Source organism: Gobio gobio (genome assembly GCF_949357685.1).
Source record: "Gobio gobio genome assembly, chromosome: 1".
Lineage (NCBI taxonomy): Eukaryota > Metazoa > Chordata > Actinopteri > Cypriniformes > Gobionidae > Gobio > Gobio gobio.
The window spans coordinates 73,647,237-73,665,884 of NC_137097.1; the positions used below are offsets into that span (position 1 = coordinate 73,647,237).

The 18,648-nt window shown below is 46.4% G+C and overlaps 2 protein-coding genes across 2 annotated transcripts in view; one reads left to right on the forward strand and one right to left on the reverse strand.

The window, feature by feature from the left end:
* Positions 1 to 18,648, reverse strand: part of LOC307125338 (uncharacterized protein) — a 500,360-nt gene that overhangs the window by 466,336 nt on the left and 15,376 nt on the right. Inside the window, exons 2-5 of the mRNA XM_079815154.1 lie at positions 9,978 to 10,078; positions 9,379 to 9,843; positions 8,611 to 8,819; positions 2,182 to 3,022 (exon numbers count right to left, since the gene is read on the reverse strand). Coding sequence (XP_079671280.1) covers positions 9,410 to 9,843; positions 9,978 to 10,078 — 535 coding nt within the window. The 3' untranslated portion in view covers positions 2,182 to 3,022; positions 8,611 to 8,819; positions 9,379 to 9,409. The remainder of the gene's footprint in view (positions 1 to 2,181; positions 3,023 to 8,610; positions 8,820 to 9,378; positions 9,844 to 9,977; positions 10,079 to 18,648) is intronic.
* LOC307122960 (uncharacterized protein) overlaps positions 1 to 18,648 on the forward strand; it is a gene marked incomplete at both ends in the record, with an annotated part of 765,959 nt that overhangs the window by 453,550 nt on the left and 293,761 nt on the right. The window lies entirely within an intron of this gene.

Below are 18,648 nucleotides of genomic sequence, written 5' to 3' on the forward strand. Positions count from 1 at the left end.
ACTGAGATCTTGAACTCCCGACGTCGTGGTGGTCAGCTGGAATATCTTGTGGATTGGGAAGGATATGGTCCCGAGGAACGCTCCTGGGTCCCAAGGAACGACATTTTAGATCCCATGTTACTCCAGACATTCCACGACAGTCATCCTGAGAAGGATGCTCCGCAGGGTAGAGGACGACCACCACGGCGTCGGGGTTCTCGGCCATCTGGAGCGGGCCGTGGAGGGGGGGGTACTGTCACAGACACGTCAGGTTCCACCCTCCACCAATCACAGCGCACTCCATCCCCAGAGTACTGATCACTATCACCTGCACCTCATCATGGCACTCATCACCAGCACTATAAGTAGCACACGCACACAGCACTCCACATCCGGTCTCGTTCGCATATACTGCTACCTATGCTTACCTCAAGGACTCTACTATCGATACTACCTGTCTCCAGCGTGTCTCCCTCCTTCCGTGTTCCCTGTCTGCTGTGTGGGTGTGTTCCTGTCCATCCCTCTGTCCTCCAGCGATCTCCAGTCTCCAGAAACCTCCAGGCTCCAGCGTCATTCCACCTTCTATACAAAAGACAGTAACTCTCCCTCTCATATCACCTTCCTATCTACCACCTACCGGTTTGCTCTACTGTGGTCCAATAAACTACCATTCCTGTTAACATCTGTGTCTGCCTCCTGTCTACATGTAACACAAACATAATTGGATAATGATAAACAGGGTAATACTGTTACTGATAAATTGTCTTTGAAGCTCCCTATGAAATAACAAGAGAGAAAATACTGTCAAGTTCAACAGTATGATGATGAATAAATATTAACATAAATGTTATTGGCCATGACTAGATTGCAAATACAAATACAAGAATATGCATTATTTATTAATTAAAATAAACTATGAGACCGCGATCGTCGACTGGCTCTGACTGGTGACTCTGACCGTCGCGTTCCTTCAGCGCAGCTGCAAGAGTTATGGCCTTTTTACACCTGCTCACTTCATTCGTTTTCTCTGATCATATATCTATCATATTGTGAAGAGATCAGGAGTAAATGTCTTCCGAAATTCTTTTGAGGCGGATTTAAATCCGATCACTGAGATGATCCACCGCTCCCACCATGCGCTGCACGCACCGAGTGCTGAGGGGGCACTACGAAGATGCAAGAAAAGATGCAAACGGCCGCCAATGAAACTGAAAGTAGCCCAAGGCTCAGAATCAGATGCTCAAAAACACAATAATCTCCATTAAAACGAATGAGACTAAATGCTCTTACCAGTGCTTAGGTCGCTTGTTTTCCTATTACGGCCTTTGATCTTGAAATGAGCCGATAAATAAAATAGCCTACAACTCGTATTTGTTGCTTTTGTTGTCGTGAACTGAATTTGCATAGCCTATAGAGTGGGAATTGAAGATTGGATTTATATTCATTTTGCGGAGAGGTATAAGACAATGCATGTTTTTATTTTTATAGTTTAGATTGTGTAGCCCGTTTCGTTTGCAGGCGCCGTTGCGTGCGAGCGAACCTGCCTCAGCTTGTCAAAAATGCGTTTTTACTGTGGTGGTGATAGTAAACAAACTTACATTGTGATATGCTTGAAGTGTTTTATATATATGGATTTTATTATAGGCAAGACAAGTAAGTGTTGATTTGAGAGGATAAATTGATCAAACATGCGGTTAACTCACTGTCGGGCGCTGGCCGCTTGGTCATTAGGAAAAAAACTAAAACTTTAATTTAACTAACGAAAATTGCCTCAAATTTTTTTTCTAAATTAACTTAATAAAGAAACGAAACGAAATATAACAAATTTGACATTACAAACAAAGCTGAACTATTTTTATGGCTGCAACAGTGTGTAATAGAGAGGGAGGAAAAAACACGGCTACAGTCAGACTCGGGACACCGGAGTATTTACACGTCATGTTATCATACCAGTCCTGTTCATTTTAAATATTGTGGTTATCGCCAATACCGGTATATTGCCACACCCTAAATTAACACGATGTCGATATTTTGTGCTTTGAATATCACGGTTATCGTCAAAACCGGTATATTGCGACACCCCTAATATGAATCATATTAAAAGACCAGACTTAGAATGTAAGCTGCCACTGAAACCCCAGAAGTTCTCCAGCGCAGTTCATAACGGTGAGCACAGTTATTCTGGCAATAATTCTGAATTACCATCACTGCTGCTGGTGTCTGGGATTGTCCTTGCTGTTGTGATCCATTAATTCCTGATCCTGTCACATGTCCTCCCAGTAATCCTCCGATTAATCCTGATGCTGCAGCTGTTCCTGCTACTGCTGCTACTCCTGCTACTGCTACTGCTGCTACTCCTACTCCTGCTCCTGTTAGTCCTGCTGCTATTGATCCTACTGCAGCTGACCCTGTTCCTGTTGCTATTGTTCCTGCTGCGATGACCCTGTTCCTGCTGCTGTTACTCCTGCTGACCCCATTCCTGCTGAGCCTGATCCTGCTGCAGATGACCCTGTTCCTGCTGCTGTTGTTCCTGCTGCGGATGACCCTGTTCCCGCTGACCCTGTTTCTGCTGCTGTTGCTCCTGCTGAGCCTGTTCCTGCTGCAGATGACCCTGTTCCTGCTGCTGTTGTTCCTGCTGACCCTGTTCCTGCTGCGGATGACCCTGTTCCCACTGACCCTGTTCCAGCTGTGGATGACCCTGTTCCTGCTGCTGTTGCTCCTGCTGACTCTGTTCCTGCTGCAGATGACCCTGTTCCTTGCAATGTTGCTCTTGCTGACCCTGTTCCTGCTGCAGATTATCCTGTTCCGTGCACTGTTGTTCCTCCTGACCCTGTTCCTGCTGCAGATGACCCTGCTCCTTGCGCTGTTGCTCCTGCTGAGCCTGTTCCTGCTGCAGATGACCCTGTTCCTGCTGCTGTTGTTCCTGCTGACCCTGTTCCTGCTGCGGATGACCCTGTTCCTGCTGCTGTTGCTCCAGCTGACTCTGTTCCTGCTGCAGATGACCCTGTTCCTTGCGCTGTTGCTCCTGCTGACCCTGTTCCTGCTGCAGATGACCCTGCTCCTTGCGCTGTTGCTCCTGCAGACCCTGTTCCTGCTGCAGATGATCCTGTTCCTTGCGCTGTTGTCCCTGCTGAGCCTGTTCTTGCTGCTGTTGCTCCTGCTAAACCTGTTCCTGCTGCGTATGACCCTGTTCATGCTGACCCTGTTCCTGCTGCGGATGACCCTGTTCCCGCTGACCCTGTTCCTGCTGCAGATGACCCTGTTCCTGCTCCTGTTGTTCCTGCTGAGCCTGTTCCAGCTGGGGGTGACCCTGTTCCCGCTGACCCTGTTCACGCTGCAGATGACCCTTTTCCTGCTGCTATTGTTCCTGCTGACCCTGTTTCTGCTGCGGATGACCCTGTTCCCGCTGACCCTATTTCTGCTGCTGTTGCTCCTGCTGACCCCATTCCTGCTGAGCCTGTTCCTGCTGACCCTGTTCCTGCTGCGGATGACCCTGTTCCAGCTGACACTGTTCCAGCTGCTGTTGCTCCTGCTGACTCTGTTCCTGCTGCAGATGACCCTGTTCCTTGCCCTGTTGCTCCTGCTGACCCTGTTCCTGCTGCAGATTATCCTGTTCCTTGTGCTGTTGTTCCTGCTGAGCCTGTTCTTGCTGCTGTCGTCCCTGCTGACCCTGTTCCTGCTGTGGATGACCCTGTTCCCGCTGACCCTGTTCCTGCTGCTGTTGCTCCTGCTGACCCTGTTCCTGCTGCAGATGACCCTGTTCCTGCTGCTGTTGTTCCCGCTGACCCTGTTTCTGCTGCTGTTGCTCCTGCTGACTCCATTCCTGCTGAGCCTGTTCCTGCTGCGGATGACCCTGTTTCCACTGACCCTGTTTCTACTGACCCTGTTCCTGCTGTAGATGACCCCATTCCTGCTGCTGTTGCTCCTGCTGACCCCATTCCTGCTGAGCCTGTTCCTGCTGCAGATGACCCTGTTCCTGCTGCCGTTGTTCCTTCTGACCCTGTTCCAGCTGCGGATGACCCTGTTCCAGCTGACCCTATTTCTGCTGCTGTTGCTCCTGCTGACCCTGTTCCTGCTGCGGATGACCCTGTTCCCGTTGACCCTGTTTCTGCTGCTGTTGCTCCTGCTGACCCTGTTCCTGCTGAGCCTGTTCCTGCTGCAGATGACCCTGTTTCTGCTGCTGTTGTTCCTGCTGACCTGTTCCTGCTGCGGATGACCCTGTTCCTGCTGCTGTTGCTCCTGCTGACTCTGTTCCTGTTGCAGATGACCATATTCCTTGTGCTGTTGCTCCTGCTGACCCTGTTCCTGCTGGAGATGACCCTGTTCCTTGCGCTGTTGCTCCTGCTGACCCTGTTCCTGCTGCGGATGATCCTGTTCCTTGCGCTGTTGTTCCTGCTGAGCCTGTTCCTGCTGCAGATGATCCTGTTCTTGCTGCTGTTGTTCCTGCTGACCCTGTTTTTGCTCCGGTTTACCCTGTTCCTGCTGACCCTGTTTCTGCTGACCCTGTTCCTACTGTGGATGACCCTGTTCCCGCTGACCCTGTTTCTACTGACCCTGTTCCTGCTGCGGATGACCCTGTTCCTGCTGCTGTTGCTCCTGATGACCCTGTTCCTGCTGCAGATGACCCTGTTGCTGTTGTTCCTGCTGACCCTGTTCCCACTGACCCTGTTTCTACTGACCCTGTTCCTGCTGCGGATTACCCTGTTTCTGCTGCTGTTACTCCTGCTGAGCCTGTTCCTGCTGCAGATGACCATGTTCCTGCTGCTGTTGTTCCTGCTGTGGATGACCCTGTTCCTGCTGCTGTTGCTCCTGCTGAACCTGTTCCTGCTGCAGATGACCCTGTTCCTGCTGCAGATGACCCTGTTCCTGCTGCTGATGTTCCTGCTGACCCTGTTCCTGCTGCGGATGACCCTGTTCCCGCTGACTCTGTGCCTGCTGAGCCTGTTCCATCTGAGCCTGTTCCTGCTGCAGATGACCCGGTTCCTGCTGCTGTTTTTCCTGCTGACCCTGTTCCTGCTGCGGATGACCCTGTTCCCGCTGCTGTTGCTCCTGCTGACCCTGTTCCTTGTGCTGTCTCTCCTACTGACCCTGTTCCTGCTGCAGATGACCCTGTTCCTGCTGCTGGTGTTCCTGCTGACCCTGTTCCTGCTGCGGATGACCCTGTTCCTTGGGCTGTTGCTCCTACTGACCCTGTTCCTGCTGTGGATGACCCTGTTCCCGCTGACCCTGTTTCTGCTGCTCTTACTCCTTCTTACCCCATTCCTGCTGCAGATGACTCTGTTCCTGCTGAGCCTGTTCCTGCTGCAGATGACCCTGTTCCTTGCGCTGTTGCTCCTACTGACCCTGTTCCTGCTGCAGATGATCCTGTTCCTGCTGTGGATGACCCTGTTCCCGCTGACCCTGTTTCTGCTGCTGTTACTCCTGCTGACCCCATTCCTGCTGCAGATTACTCTGTTCCTGCTGAGCCTGTTCCTGCTGCAGATGACCCTGTTCCTGCTGACCCTGTTCCAGCTGCGGATGACCCTGTTCCCGCTTACCCTGTTCCCGCTGACCCTGTTTCTGCTGCTATTGCTCCTGCTGACCCCATTCCTGCTGAGCCTGTTCCTGCTACAGATGACCCTGTTCCTGTTGTTCCTATTGCGGATGACCCTGTTTCTGCTACTGTTGCTTCTGCTGACTCTGTTCTTGCTCCCGCTGACCCTGTTCCTTCTGCAGATGACCTGTTCCTTGCGATGTTGTTCCTGCTGACCCTGTTCCTGTTGCGGATGACCCTGTTCCTGCTGCTATTGTTCCTGCTGACCCTGTTCCTGGTGCGGATGACTCTGTTCCGCTGACCCTGTTTCTGCTGCTGTTACTCCTGCTGACCCCATTCCTGCTGAGCCTGTTCCTGCTGCAGATGACCCTGTTCCTGCTGCTGTTGTTCCTGTTGCGGATGATCCAGCTGCAGATGACTCTGTTCCCACTGACCCTTTTCCTGCTGCAGATGACCTTGTTCCTGCTGCTGTTGTTCCTGTTGACCCTGTTCCAGCTGCGGATGACCCTGTTCCCGCTGACCCTGTTCCTGCTGACCCTGTTCCCGCTGACACTGTTGTTGCTGCAGTTGCTCCTGCTGACCCTGTTCCTGCTGCAGATGACCCTGTTCCTTGCGCTGTTGCTCCTGCTGACCCTGTTCCTGCTGCTGTTGTTCCTGCTGACCCTGTTCCTGCTGCGGATGACCCTGTTCCTTGCGCTGTTGTTCCTGCTGAGCCTGTACCTGCTGCAGATGACCCTGTTCCTGCTGCTGTTGTTCCTGCTGACCCTTTTCCAGCTGACCCTTTTCCAGCTGCGGATGACCCTGTTCCCACTGACCCTGTTCCTTCTGACCCTGTTCCTAGCGCTGTTGTTCCTGCTGAGCCTTTTCCTGCTGCAGATGACCCTGTTCCTGTTGTTCCTGCTGACCCTGTTCCTGCTGCCGTTGTTCCTGCTGACCCTTTTCCAGCTGTGGATGACCCTGTTCCCGCTGACCCTGTTCCTTCTGCGGATGACCCTGTTCCTGCTGACCCTGTCTCTGCTGCTGTTACTCCTGCTGACCCCATTCCTGCTGAGTCTGTTCCTGCTGCTGTTGTTCCTGCTGACCCTGTTCCTGCTGCGGATGACCCTGTTCCTGCTGCTGTTGTTCCTGCTGACCCTATTCCTGCTGCGGATGACCCTGTTCCTGCTGCTGTTCTTCCTGCTGACCCTGTTCCTGCTGCGGATGACTCTGTTCCCGCTGACCCTGCCTCTGCTGACCCTGTTCCTGCTGCAGATGACCCTTTTCCTGCTGCTGTTGTTCCTGCTGAGCCTGTTCCTGCTGCAGATGACCTTGTTCCTGCTGCTGTTGTTCCTGTTGACCCTGTTCCAGCTGCGGATGACCCTGTTCCCGCTGACCCTGTTCCTGCTGCGGATGACCCTATTCCCGCTGACACTGTTGTTGCTGCAGTTGCTCCTGCTGACCCTGTTCCTTGCGCTGTTGCTCCTGCTGACCCTGTTCCTGCTGCTGTTGTTCCTGCTGACCCTGTTCCTGCTGCGGATGCCCCTGTTCCTGCTGCTGTTGTTCCTGCTGACCCTGTTCCTGCTGCGGATGACCCTGTTCCCGCTGACACTGTTGTTGCTGCAGTTGCTCCTGCTGACCCTGTTCCTGCTGCAGATGACCCTGTTCCTTGCGCTGTTGCTCCTGCTGACCCTGTTCCTGCTGCTGTTGTTCCTGCTGACCCTGTTCCTGCTGCGGATGCCCCTGTTCCTGCTGCTGTTGTTCCTGCTGACCCTGTTCCTGCTGCGGATGACCCTGTTCCCGCTGACCCTGTCTCTGCTGCTGTTACTCCTGCTGACCCCATTCCTGCTGAGCCAGTTCCTGCTGCAGATGACCCTGTTCCTTGCGCTGTTGTTCCTGCTGAGCCTGTTCCTGCTGCAGATGACCCTGTTCCTGCTGCTGTTGTTCCTGCTGACCCTGTTCCAGCTGACCCTTTTCCAGCTGCGGATGACCCTGTTCCCACTGACCCTGTTCCTGCTGACCCTGTTCCTTGCACTGTTGTTCCTGCTGAGCCTTTTCCTGCTGCAGATGACCCTGTTCCTGTTGCTGTTGTTCCTGCTGTTCCTGCTGCTGTTGTTCCTGCTGACCCTTTTCCAGCTGACCCTTTTCGAGCTGTGGATGACCCTGTTCCCGCTGACCCTGTTCCTTCTACGGATGACCCTTTTCCTGCTGACCCTGTCTCTGCTGCTGTTACTCCTGCTGACCCCATTCCTGCTGAGTCTGTTCCTGCTGCAGATGACCCTGTTCCTGCTGCTGTTGTTCCTGCTGACCCTGTTCCTGCTGCGGATGACCCTGTTCCCGCTGCTGTTGTTCCTGCTGACCCTATTCCTGCGGCGGATGACCCTGTTCCTGCTGCTGTTGTTCCTGCTGACCCTGTTCCTGCTGCGGATGACCCTGTTCCCACTGACCCTGTTCCTGCTGACCCTGTTCCTTGCACTGTTGTTCCTGCTGAGCCTTTTCCTGCTGCAGATGACCCTGTTCCTGTTGTTCCTGCTGACCCTGTTCCTGCTGCTGTTGTTCCTGCTGACCCTTTTCCAGCTGTGGATGACCCTGTTCCCGCTGACCCTGTTCCTTCTGCGGATGACCCTGTTCCTGCTGACCCTGTCTCTGCTGCTGTTACTCCTGGTGACCCCATTCCTGCTGAGTCTGTTCCTGCTGCGGATGACCCTGTTCCCGCTGCTGTTGTTCCTGCTGACCCTGTTCATGCTGCGGATGACCCTGTTCCTGCTGCTGTTGTTCCTGCTGACCCTTTTCCCGCTGAATCTTTTGCTGCTGCTGTTGTTCCTGCTGACCCTGTTCCTGCTGCGGATGACCCTGTTCCCGCTGACCCTGCTCCTGCTGCTGTTGCTTTTGCTGACCTTGTTCCCGCTGCAGATGACCCTGTTCCTGCTGACCCTGTTCCTTGCGCTGTTGCTCCTGCTGACCCTGTTCCTGCTGACTCTGTTCCTGCTGCTGTTGCTCCTGCTGACCCTGTTCCCGCTGAGCCTGTTCCTGCTGCTGTTGTTCCTGCTGCAGATGACCCTGTACCTTGTGCTGTTTGTCCTACTGACCCTGTTCCTGCTGCAGATGACCCTGTTCCTTGCGCTGCTGTTCCTGCTGACCCTGTTCCTGCTGTTGTTGATTCTGCTGCTGTTACTCCTGCCTGTGATACTTGTTTATATACAGGTGCTGCTGCTAATCCCGATCCTCCAATTACTGTTGCTGTGGGTATTGCTACTTTTATCACTTCAAGACCCCATTTTACTGCTGCTATAATTTTGCTTTACTAGAGATATCACCCACTTTACTGTATCTATTGCCAGTGTTAAGCACAGAAAAACACAGCTTGTCAGCTAAGGTTACCGGCTTGACATCAGGATCATGATCAGGATGCACACAAAGCTCGCACAGCCGTTATCTGCAGCGGCCATAGCGTGTTTCACATAGATCACTTACAACCCGCAAACAATTCAAACGGCTGATGACATCACCGAGGGGTAGCGTCGACACATCGCTGGGCCTCTGGGGCGTTCTATCACTACACATCAAAATTTGATTGGCTATTGACCCACGTCAGTCAAAGTTATGATCCAATGGAAAATGGCAGCTTCAACTGAAGGGTAGCTATAGTATTAGTGCTGGTCCCGGCTGGTCCACGGAGCTCTGATGCATTTAGATTATGAAAATACAGCTCAGCCTCACAAAAAATAACCACATTCTTTCTGGAAATATAATTTTAACATACTGAAATAGTCAGTAATTGAATTTAGAGATGTTCAGACACACATTAATTTAATTATGAAAAAAGATATATATTTTTGATTTTGACTGGGCCACCAGAGAAGGCCCTGATAGCCCTGATAGCCCACCACTGTCTATTGCCCACTGTATTGTATTTGTTGCCTATTGTAATTGTGGTCTTGCTATTGCTACTATTGCAGCTCCTGCTATTGCTCCAACTACTGCTGATCCTCTTTGTGATTGTGCTCCTACTAATGATTGCAATATTGCTGCTGCTGTTCCTGCTACACCTCCACCTACTGCTGCTAATGCTGCTGTTCCCACTTCTGCTGCTACTGCTCTCACCTCTGCTTCCCATAATGATCTTAAAGTGTATATAGCTGCTGCTCCTGCTACTGCTCCTGCAACTGCTCCTGCATCAACTCCTGTTGTCCCTGTCTTATCTACAACTACTGCAACTGTCAGTGCTATTATTACTGTTGATTTTAATGCTGTTTGTTTCCATGTTTTTGCAGATAATGGTGATTGTTGACTTGCCCTTTCTTCTCCTGCTGCTGCATTTGCAGATGCTGCCACAGCTGATTCTGCTCCTGCACCTGCAACAGTTAAAGGAATAAGAACTTATTTCATCATAGAAAAAAAATCTTAGAGTACGCTCACATTTTAATGTATAAGATGTTGATGCTATTCAAATGTAAATTGCTGTTCTTACACATCGATATTAAATTACCGTTATATGATGACTCTGGTCTTCTCATATTCACATCAGTACTCAGCTCCTTGTCAGGTTCACAGCTCTTCCTGCCATCCATTTTCCCCAAACCATTCATCCTACATGAAAGAGACAATGTTTCAATATACAGTACTGTGCAAAAGTCTTAGGCCACCACCAGGTTTGTTGTTTTAGCAATGTTTTAATGACCATCCATATTTTTTTTCTGGTTTCTTTAAGATACAAACAGAAAATACAGGAAATGTGTACACAAAATGTAAAAAAAACAAAAAACAAACGTATTTAACCAAAACTCAGTATTTAGTGTGACCTCCTGGACTTCTTCCAGCTTCTCAAAGAAGAGTTATGAAAGTTTTCTTGGCATTCCTTTTCATTTTATTTAGGTTTAAGAGAGCCAAGTTCCAAGTGTGGAGGTCACTATATACTTGCCACAAAAAAGCGCTATATAAATGAAGGTGACTTTAGCCTGTAGAAGCCATTTTTTCAGTTATTTTTATACTGCATACAAATTTCATGTATTTTCTGGTTATATTCTAATAAAGAGACTAAGAAATAATTATATATGGTCATTATACCATTGCTAAAACAACATCTAATGGTGGCCTAAGACTTTTGCACAGGACTGTATGAAATCCAATTATTTATTAGTTTATCTCATTCACATCTATTTTTTCTCAGCATAAACAGCTTGAATATTTTAACATGGTTTATTTTGTAACAGTTGCAACATACATTAAGACAAGTCAAGTTACCTTTATTTGTATAGTGCTTTATGCAATACAGATTGTTTCAAAAGCAGCTTTACAGTGCACTCAAATCACTCGCACATGTGCAGTTGCACGTGCAACACACCGTCTGCACGCTCACAATGTAAGTAAATAGTGAGTAAAAATTTATTTATATAGCACTTTTAACGCTACAATGCGATACAAGTGCTTTTCACAATAATAACAATAAAAAAAATAATAATTTAAAAACATAATGAAGAGCTATACACGATACATGATGAAACAAAATATAATACAAGGTATCAAACCCAAACTACACAAGGACATCATTGAATACTAAAAGCACGTCTATACAAATAAGTTTTCAGACGACATTTAAAAACAGACACACATTCAGATGTTCTAATATCAATTGGCAAACTATTCCATAATTTTGGAGCTCTCACTGCAAATGCTCTATCTCTTTTTGTTTTATATCTAGTTCTCGGAACATTCAGCAGCTTGTTAAAAGTTGACCTCCGATATCTCCCTGCTTCATAAGGTCTCAGGAGCTCAGTTAAATAAATAGGTGCCAAACCATTTAATGCTTTATATGCTAAAACAGGTGTAATATGATGATATCTTTGTTCGTGTCAGTAATCTGCCTGCAGCATTTTGCACTAATTGTAAACGAGATAAAGTGAGATTGTTCAAAGACGAAAACAAAGCATTACAATAATCAAGGCGGGAGGATATAAAAGCATGAATAAGCTTCTCTGAATCATTAAAATTTGATGGATTGGAAATATTTCTTAACTGATAAAAACAGGACAGAATCAGCTTCTTAACATGAAATTCAAAATTTAGATTAGAATCAAAATAAACACCCACATTTCTTACTACCTGCTTAATATTTGGAAAAAACCCATTTAGAGCAAGCTCAATCTGATTTTTCCTTAAGCTCTGACCAATTATCACAACTTCAGTTTTTTCTGTATTTAACTGCAGAAAATGTAAGGCCATCCAATTTTTTATGTCAGTTAAGCAAGCTTGAAGGACATCAAGACTATTTAGATCCTTAGAACTCAATGATAAGTATAACTGTAGGTCATCTGCATAACAATGAAAATGTATATTATGTTTTCTGATTACTGCACCTAATGGCAGCATGTAAATTGAGAACAAGATTGGTCCTAAAAGTGAACCCTGCGGAACTCCACATATAAGTTCAGAGCGTTGGGAAACTTCATCTCCTACTGACACTACAAATGTCCTGTCTGACAAATAAGATTCAATTAATTCCAAAAGACCTACAGTCTATGGGACTCAAGGTAACGCTATGCCGCGGATTTGTCAGTTCATTTATTACATTAAATAAAGACTTGGAATTGTGACGGTTATTATCTATCAAGTTAGAAAAATAATCAGATCTCACAACTTTAACTGTCTTATTAAAAAGCAACAGTGAAACCTTCCAGTGCTCAAAATTAACATGAAGTCTAGTTGATTTCCAAATTCATTCAACTTTCCTACACTTACTCTTTGATATACGTATATCTTCATTTATCCATGGTACTTGATTAGCTAGAGACTCCAATTGAAAATTTTGTAGTGAGCGATCACATGTAAAATGTTCAGTTGGCCAAATTGAATTTCTGTGAATTGATGCAATTTAATTCAGTTAAAATTCAAGAAATTCAATTTGGCCAACTGAAAATTTTAGACCTTGAGACCTGATTTTTTTTTTACAGTGTAAAAACTAAATTTAATGTATGGCCATGGCTATGCATAGAGCCTAACACATGTTGTTCTAAATTGAAATATTGAGTGATTTTTAAAAATGAATCAACTGCATAATCATTTACCCTATCTCCAACAATAATCATCTTGTCATAATATAAAATTAAATCAGAAAGCATTTCAGCAAATTCTTTTTTAAAATTAGCATTAGAATTAGGTGAACGATAAATCACATAACAGAGTAATGGTCTTTCCCCAATATCTTAAACTGCAAAACTTCAAAAGAAGAAAAAACTGAAACAGTTTGCTCAGAAGACATAAAACAATCTTTAAAAATAGCAGCAATGCCACCACCACGACCACTTGGCCTTGGCTTACTAAAGTACTTATAATTTTGAGGACCCAACTCATTAAATTGTGTATGCTCTTCATTCTTTAACCAAGTTTCTGTCAAGAACAAAAAATCTAAATCAAGAGATGTAATAAAATTATTCAAAATGAAAGTCTTATTAGACAGTGACCTCACATTTAACAAAGACATCTTAGCAGTGATTGCTGGCGAAATACAAGTAGCAGAGGTTTTAACCTGTATAAGGTTATTTAGATTAACTGAAGTATTTTTTCTAACTACTTGCCTATTATAGCTCACAATACAAGGGATGAAATCGGCTAATATGTCATCTTTTCTAGAAATGAGACTCACTACAGAAGATTTGTCGGTACATAAACCACATATGTACCGGTATATAATTTAAAAATTGATCTAGAAGTCATTCATTTATCATCTTCATTCTAATATTATCAGATAAGATGCAAACACCAGCTTTATTAAGATGGAGACCATCTACACAGTAAAATCGTGGTCTCTCCCAAAATAAATCCCAGTTCATCACAAAATCAACGTTCACTGATGAACACCATCTCAATAACCAGTAATTTAATGCTGAGAGCCTACTGAAAATTTCACTGCTCATCCTAAGCATTGATAAAGGACCTGAAACAATAATCCTCGCATTACAAGTGAAAGCCCGAACAGACTCAACCAGGGAAACAAAATCTCTTTTGAGAATTTCTGAATGTCGTTGACGAATTTCATTCACCCCGACGTGAAGAACCACAGTACTGATACTCTTATGTTTCGACAGCACTAAGGGCACTTGCTTTGTGACATCGGCAACTCGAGTTTCGGGAAAACAGTACATGTGAGGTTTACCATGTAACAGGGCAATCTTCAAATGTTTTATTAAGGAGTCTCCAATAACAACAATATCTCTGGACACAGTAGTAGAGTCATTGATCGACGAAGTTGAGTTTGAATGTGGTGTTAAACTCAAACATCTACTCACAGAGCGATTGCAAGTGGGGGAAACCGGTTTTGATGGTGACGGAGATTTCCTCCGAGTTTTCCGGCGCCGTTGAAACATCCACGAACCTTCAGCCGAAGGAGCAGGTGTAAAAGAAATCTGAGCCGTCCTCTTCCTAGCTCCAGCTCGCTGAGGTGGCACAGCATTCCACTGAGTTTGTTGATTGAGCTCGCCGTCGTTTGGGCCTTGCATAGGTGTACTAAACCCTGCTACATTTTCTCATCCAGACTCAAGTAGTTTTTTCTTTTCTAACGTCAGCTTTGATTTATGATGGGCAGCATATACCTATCTGCAGCAAATGTGACCACGTTCCCCTCTGTCTCATATATACACATGCATATAACATGTTGTATATAAGTAGTTCACATGATAAATGTAACATTAAAGTGAAGATATGCTTCTAGTTTTAATCATTTAAACAGGCATTTGAAGTTTGGCCAAAAACTTCTGGCAGTGTTGTGTTTTCGTGTATTTTATTTTATTTTTTCACAGCGCTGGATGTCATGGTGATCGTGTAACACACGGGACACTTCACTACATGATTTCATGGTGTTATTTTCTATGTTAATCAGGTCAGTTTTAATCAAGAACAATCCACTGTGGCTTTAATTCAGCGTGAGCAGCGCGGAAAAATAGACTCGGTGCCGAAACGATCACGGCACTGGTGCTTCTGCTCCTGCAACGCGCTGCCACGCAGCCTCTGCGTGCAGTGTGAATGCTCTAATCTGTTAACATGGGCACCGAAAAAAATAAGCGCTGCTTACGCCCTGCTAATGCGTGCAGTGTGAAACCGGCCTAAGAGAGTCGACTGCCTCTTCAATGTTCCAGCCTCTATTTAAAAAAACTCTGAGGCAACAAGTCCAGTACAGACTGCATTTGTAAACATTGCGGTCTCTGCCATCTCCGTCTAAGTTGACCAAAATCTTTAGCCTTACGCACATGGCTTTTTTTTGCTTCCTGCTTCTGTCTCTTCTGAGGCCCCAATGGGGATGATTGTACGGAATTTTGGGCTGTACACAGGCTGTGTGAGTAGTCATCCGCGGACAGTCCTGATGATGCAAATTACATAACACGGACCTTCATGGAACGTGGACAGTAGAAGTATACTTAGGGCTTATCTTAAATTTGGCCTGGAGTTGGTTCACCCTCCGCCTATGATTCAGGCTCTAATCTGGGCTTGCTTTCTTGTATATTGTGCATAATCAATATAGGTGTATAGCCTACTGAATTTGGTCTTCGGTTTTCATATAAAAAATTGTAATGTCTCTATGTTGCAAATAACCTGTGGTATTATGTGCAACCTAAAATATATACATTCTGACTAAAGAAAAAGAATGGAATGGAATTTTTTTTTGTGCAAATTGGATATGTCACAACCTGCATGTAGTTTACACTAGCATAAAGTTGGTTTGATGTTGGACCCTTCTTAGGGACCATCTCTAAAGTTACATATGGAATTGCTATACACGTTTCTAACTTCAATAGCATTTGAGAATGACTAAAGCCATAAAACCAACTGTAAAGTGTTCTGAGAAGGGTCTACTGGCATTATACAGTACAGAGCGGCCTCTAAAGGCCAAATAAGAATATACTAACGTAACCTCTGTTCCCTTAGATACAGAACTGGTACTGCATTGTTTGTCTTGCTAAGCCTAATAAGACAAGACGCTATGGGGAAAACACTTGGGGTTACTTGACTGTAACCCTGTTCCCTGATAAAGCGGAACGAGATGCTGCATGAAGCTTATGCAAATAATGTGAAAACACGTCAATGAAATTGACCTGGAGGTATTTATAGCCTCGGGCAGTGACATCATAGGCGCACCTGCTACACAAGGCTATAAATAGATGAGCTCCAGCTGTAGCCATCAGATCTCTTTTGTTTGAAGACCAGTCCTTGAGCATCATCAGCACGGCCTAGCGATGCAGCATCTCGTTCCACTTTATCAGGGAACAGGGTTACAGTCAAGTAACCCCAAGTGTTCCCTTTCAAAAGCTACACTCAATGCTGCATGAAGCTTATGCAAATGGAAACGAGAATACCCACGCTGCCGTGCTTGATGGTGTCTGGACCCCTTACGGTTGTGTGGGTGTGCAAAAGGACACAAGAAGCCTCAGACATTAGCTTGTGATGTCGACTCAAGGATATGAGAGTGGCATGAGCATCCAAGCTATAAAATATTATGAATGTGTGGAGAGGACCAACCTGCCACATCACAAACACTTCGTAAAGGGGGCACCCCGTACTAATGCCCACTAGGAGGCGAACCCCCCTAGTGGAGTGAGCACTTGATCCCATAGGCAAAGCTTGACCGCGCACCTCATAGGCAAAAGTAATAGCATCCCTGACACAGTGTGAAATGGTTTGTTTGGTGGCGCCAGAACCTCTGTTACCTCTGAAGAGCACGGACTGGACACAGTCTATGAAGTTTCTCCTGATCCGGCGTTGTGAACGGCGGAGGGCAGAAGGTTTCAAGAGTGACAGGATGTACAGCTGAGAAAGGAACCTTAGGCAGGTAGTCAGGATGAGGATGCAAAATTACTTTAATCAAGCCTGGGGCAAAGTCTAAGCAAGATGGCAATAATTACAGAGCCTGCATATCCTCAAATCTTAAGAAGATATAGCCATATGAAAAACTGTCATACTCTGACTCTAACGGTCCAAAGGTGGTCTCAACCAGACCTTCGAGGACTATAGCTAAGTCCCATGGAGGGATCTTGAAACAGCGGCCACAAACCCTGAGTGTGGAGGGGCAAGTGCCTGTTGACAATTTTCCTTGCAGAAAGTCCAGAACTGAAGCAACCTGTCAGTTAAAATGGATCTGTATTGTGCCGTACACCCCATTTACTGGAAAAACTTTCCAAATAGAGGAAGCCTTAGCACTTAGGCCACCACATCCAGACCCAGCAGGGCTGGGTGACTGAGAGAGAAGTAGGAGACATTGCGCTGTCTGAAAAGTTTCAGTCCACAGAGGTCCACTTCCACTCTGTAAAATCTGGTCCAGATCTTCTTGACTACTTCTGGGTGGAGTTTCCATTCCCCCATCTGTAATTTCTGTCTGGACAGTAAATCTGCTCCCACATTCAACCTGAATGTACACCGCTCTGAGTGACAGGAGCTTGTCTTGGGCCCAGTGAAAAATCTGACTTGCTATTCTGTTCAGATAGAGTGAGTGCAGACCTCACTGGTGATTTGTATATGAGACTGTAGCTGTTTTGTCCACCCACACTAGGACATGACAGCCCCTCAATTGGGGAGAACATATTTCAGGGCCAGAAATACAACCATCAACTTGAGGCCGTTGATGTGCCAATTGAGCTGATGACCCTCCCATTGCCCTTGGGCTGGATGACCACTTAAGGCATCACCCCAGCCCGACAGGGAGGCGTCTGCCGATAACAATCTGTGACGATAAGACACCACTTTTATTTGCCTTGAGGATTGGCCCTAAATCACCACAAACTGAAACGGTCTTATGTGCAACAACGCCAAAGGGAAACCCAAGGATGCTGATGCCATGAGACCCAACACGCTTTGGTGCTGACGATAAGTGAGATCTTGGCCTAGCCTGACCTTGCTCAGGGTATGCTGAATGGTCTCGAGCGGGAAACAGATGTGCCCACCTCATGACCGAAAACCAAACAAACCCTAGATAAGTCGTTCTCTGGGCAGGAGAAAGAACACTTTTCTCAGTGTTGAGTTTCAGCCCTAGAGAAACTAGATGAGCTAAAACATTGTCTCTGTGTTGAAGCGCCATCTAATTGTGCTAATATTAGCAATCGCCTATGTAATTCAAAATGTGATTGCCCCAGAATCCTACTGGAGCCAGTACTGCATCCATGCATCTTTTATGCGTTGCGTGACAAGGCAAGCCGAATGGAAGAACCCGAAATTGGTAAGCTTTTGCCCCCCAGACTGAACCTCAGGAACTTCCTGTTGTGGCAGTATTTATATGTGAACACATGCGTCCTTCAGATCGATTGTGCCGAACCAATTGCTATGTTGAGTTTGTGACACAAACGTCTTTACAGTTAATGTCTTGAACTTGAGTACTTTAACTGTACGGTTTAAGCCTCGAAGATCTAAGATTGGACACAACCCCCCACCCTTTTTGGGAATCAGGAAGTATCTGCTGTAATATCCCAACTCACTCTCCATAAGAGGAACATGTTCTATGTCCTCTTTGTTGAGTATAGTTTGTAGCTCTTATGACAGTATGAGCGCAAATCCGGCTTCACGGAAGTGAAGACCATGCCGTTAAAACGCAGAGGACAACAAATATATTAGTTTACTAATTTTACTGTGCTTAACACCCATGCAGAAACGCCTGGCAGAAGTTCCACGCTGCCAGACTCTGAGATTGATAATTTTAACTCTTCCTGTTGAGGGGATGCTCAATGTTCTTTGTCCTGGATGATAGCAAGATTTATAACACAGATCATCTAATATTTCACTGGATCTGAAATCTGATACGGTAACGGGGCGGGGCGAGCAAATGTTTGACTCAGTTGTCCAGCAGGGGGCACCAGACTAGGAGCCAAACCATCAGGACTTCTTTCTAACGATGATAGTCATGAGGTCTGCCCTGGGAGGTTGCTGAGGGTGACGAGCTGGTCCCCAGTCTTTACGAGGGAAAGCGAGACTAGCCATACTCTGCTTTTTCACCTCCCTGAATCTTGAAGGACCGGAGAGAGGTTGTGTGGCTGACAACCCCTCCCCTTGAGTGCATCGAGGAAGAAACTGAGTGAACACGTCCTCGTGTTTCTTCCACTTCTCTAAATCTAGCAGCTACAGAGTTAACTGAGTCACCAAATAAACCATTCAAATCCTTCAGGAGGTCAGCCTGGTATGCCTGC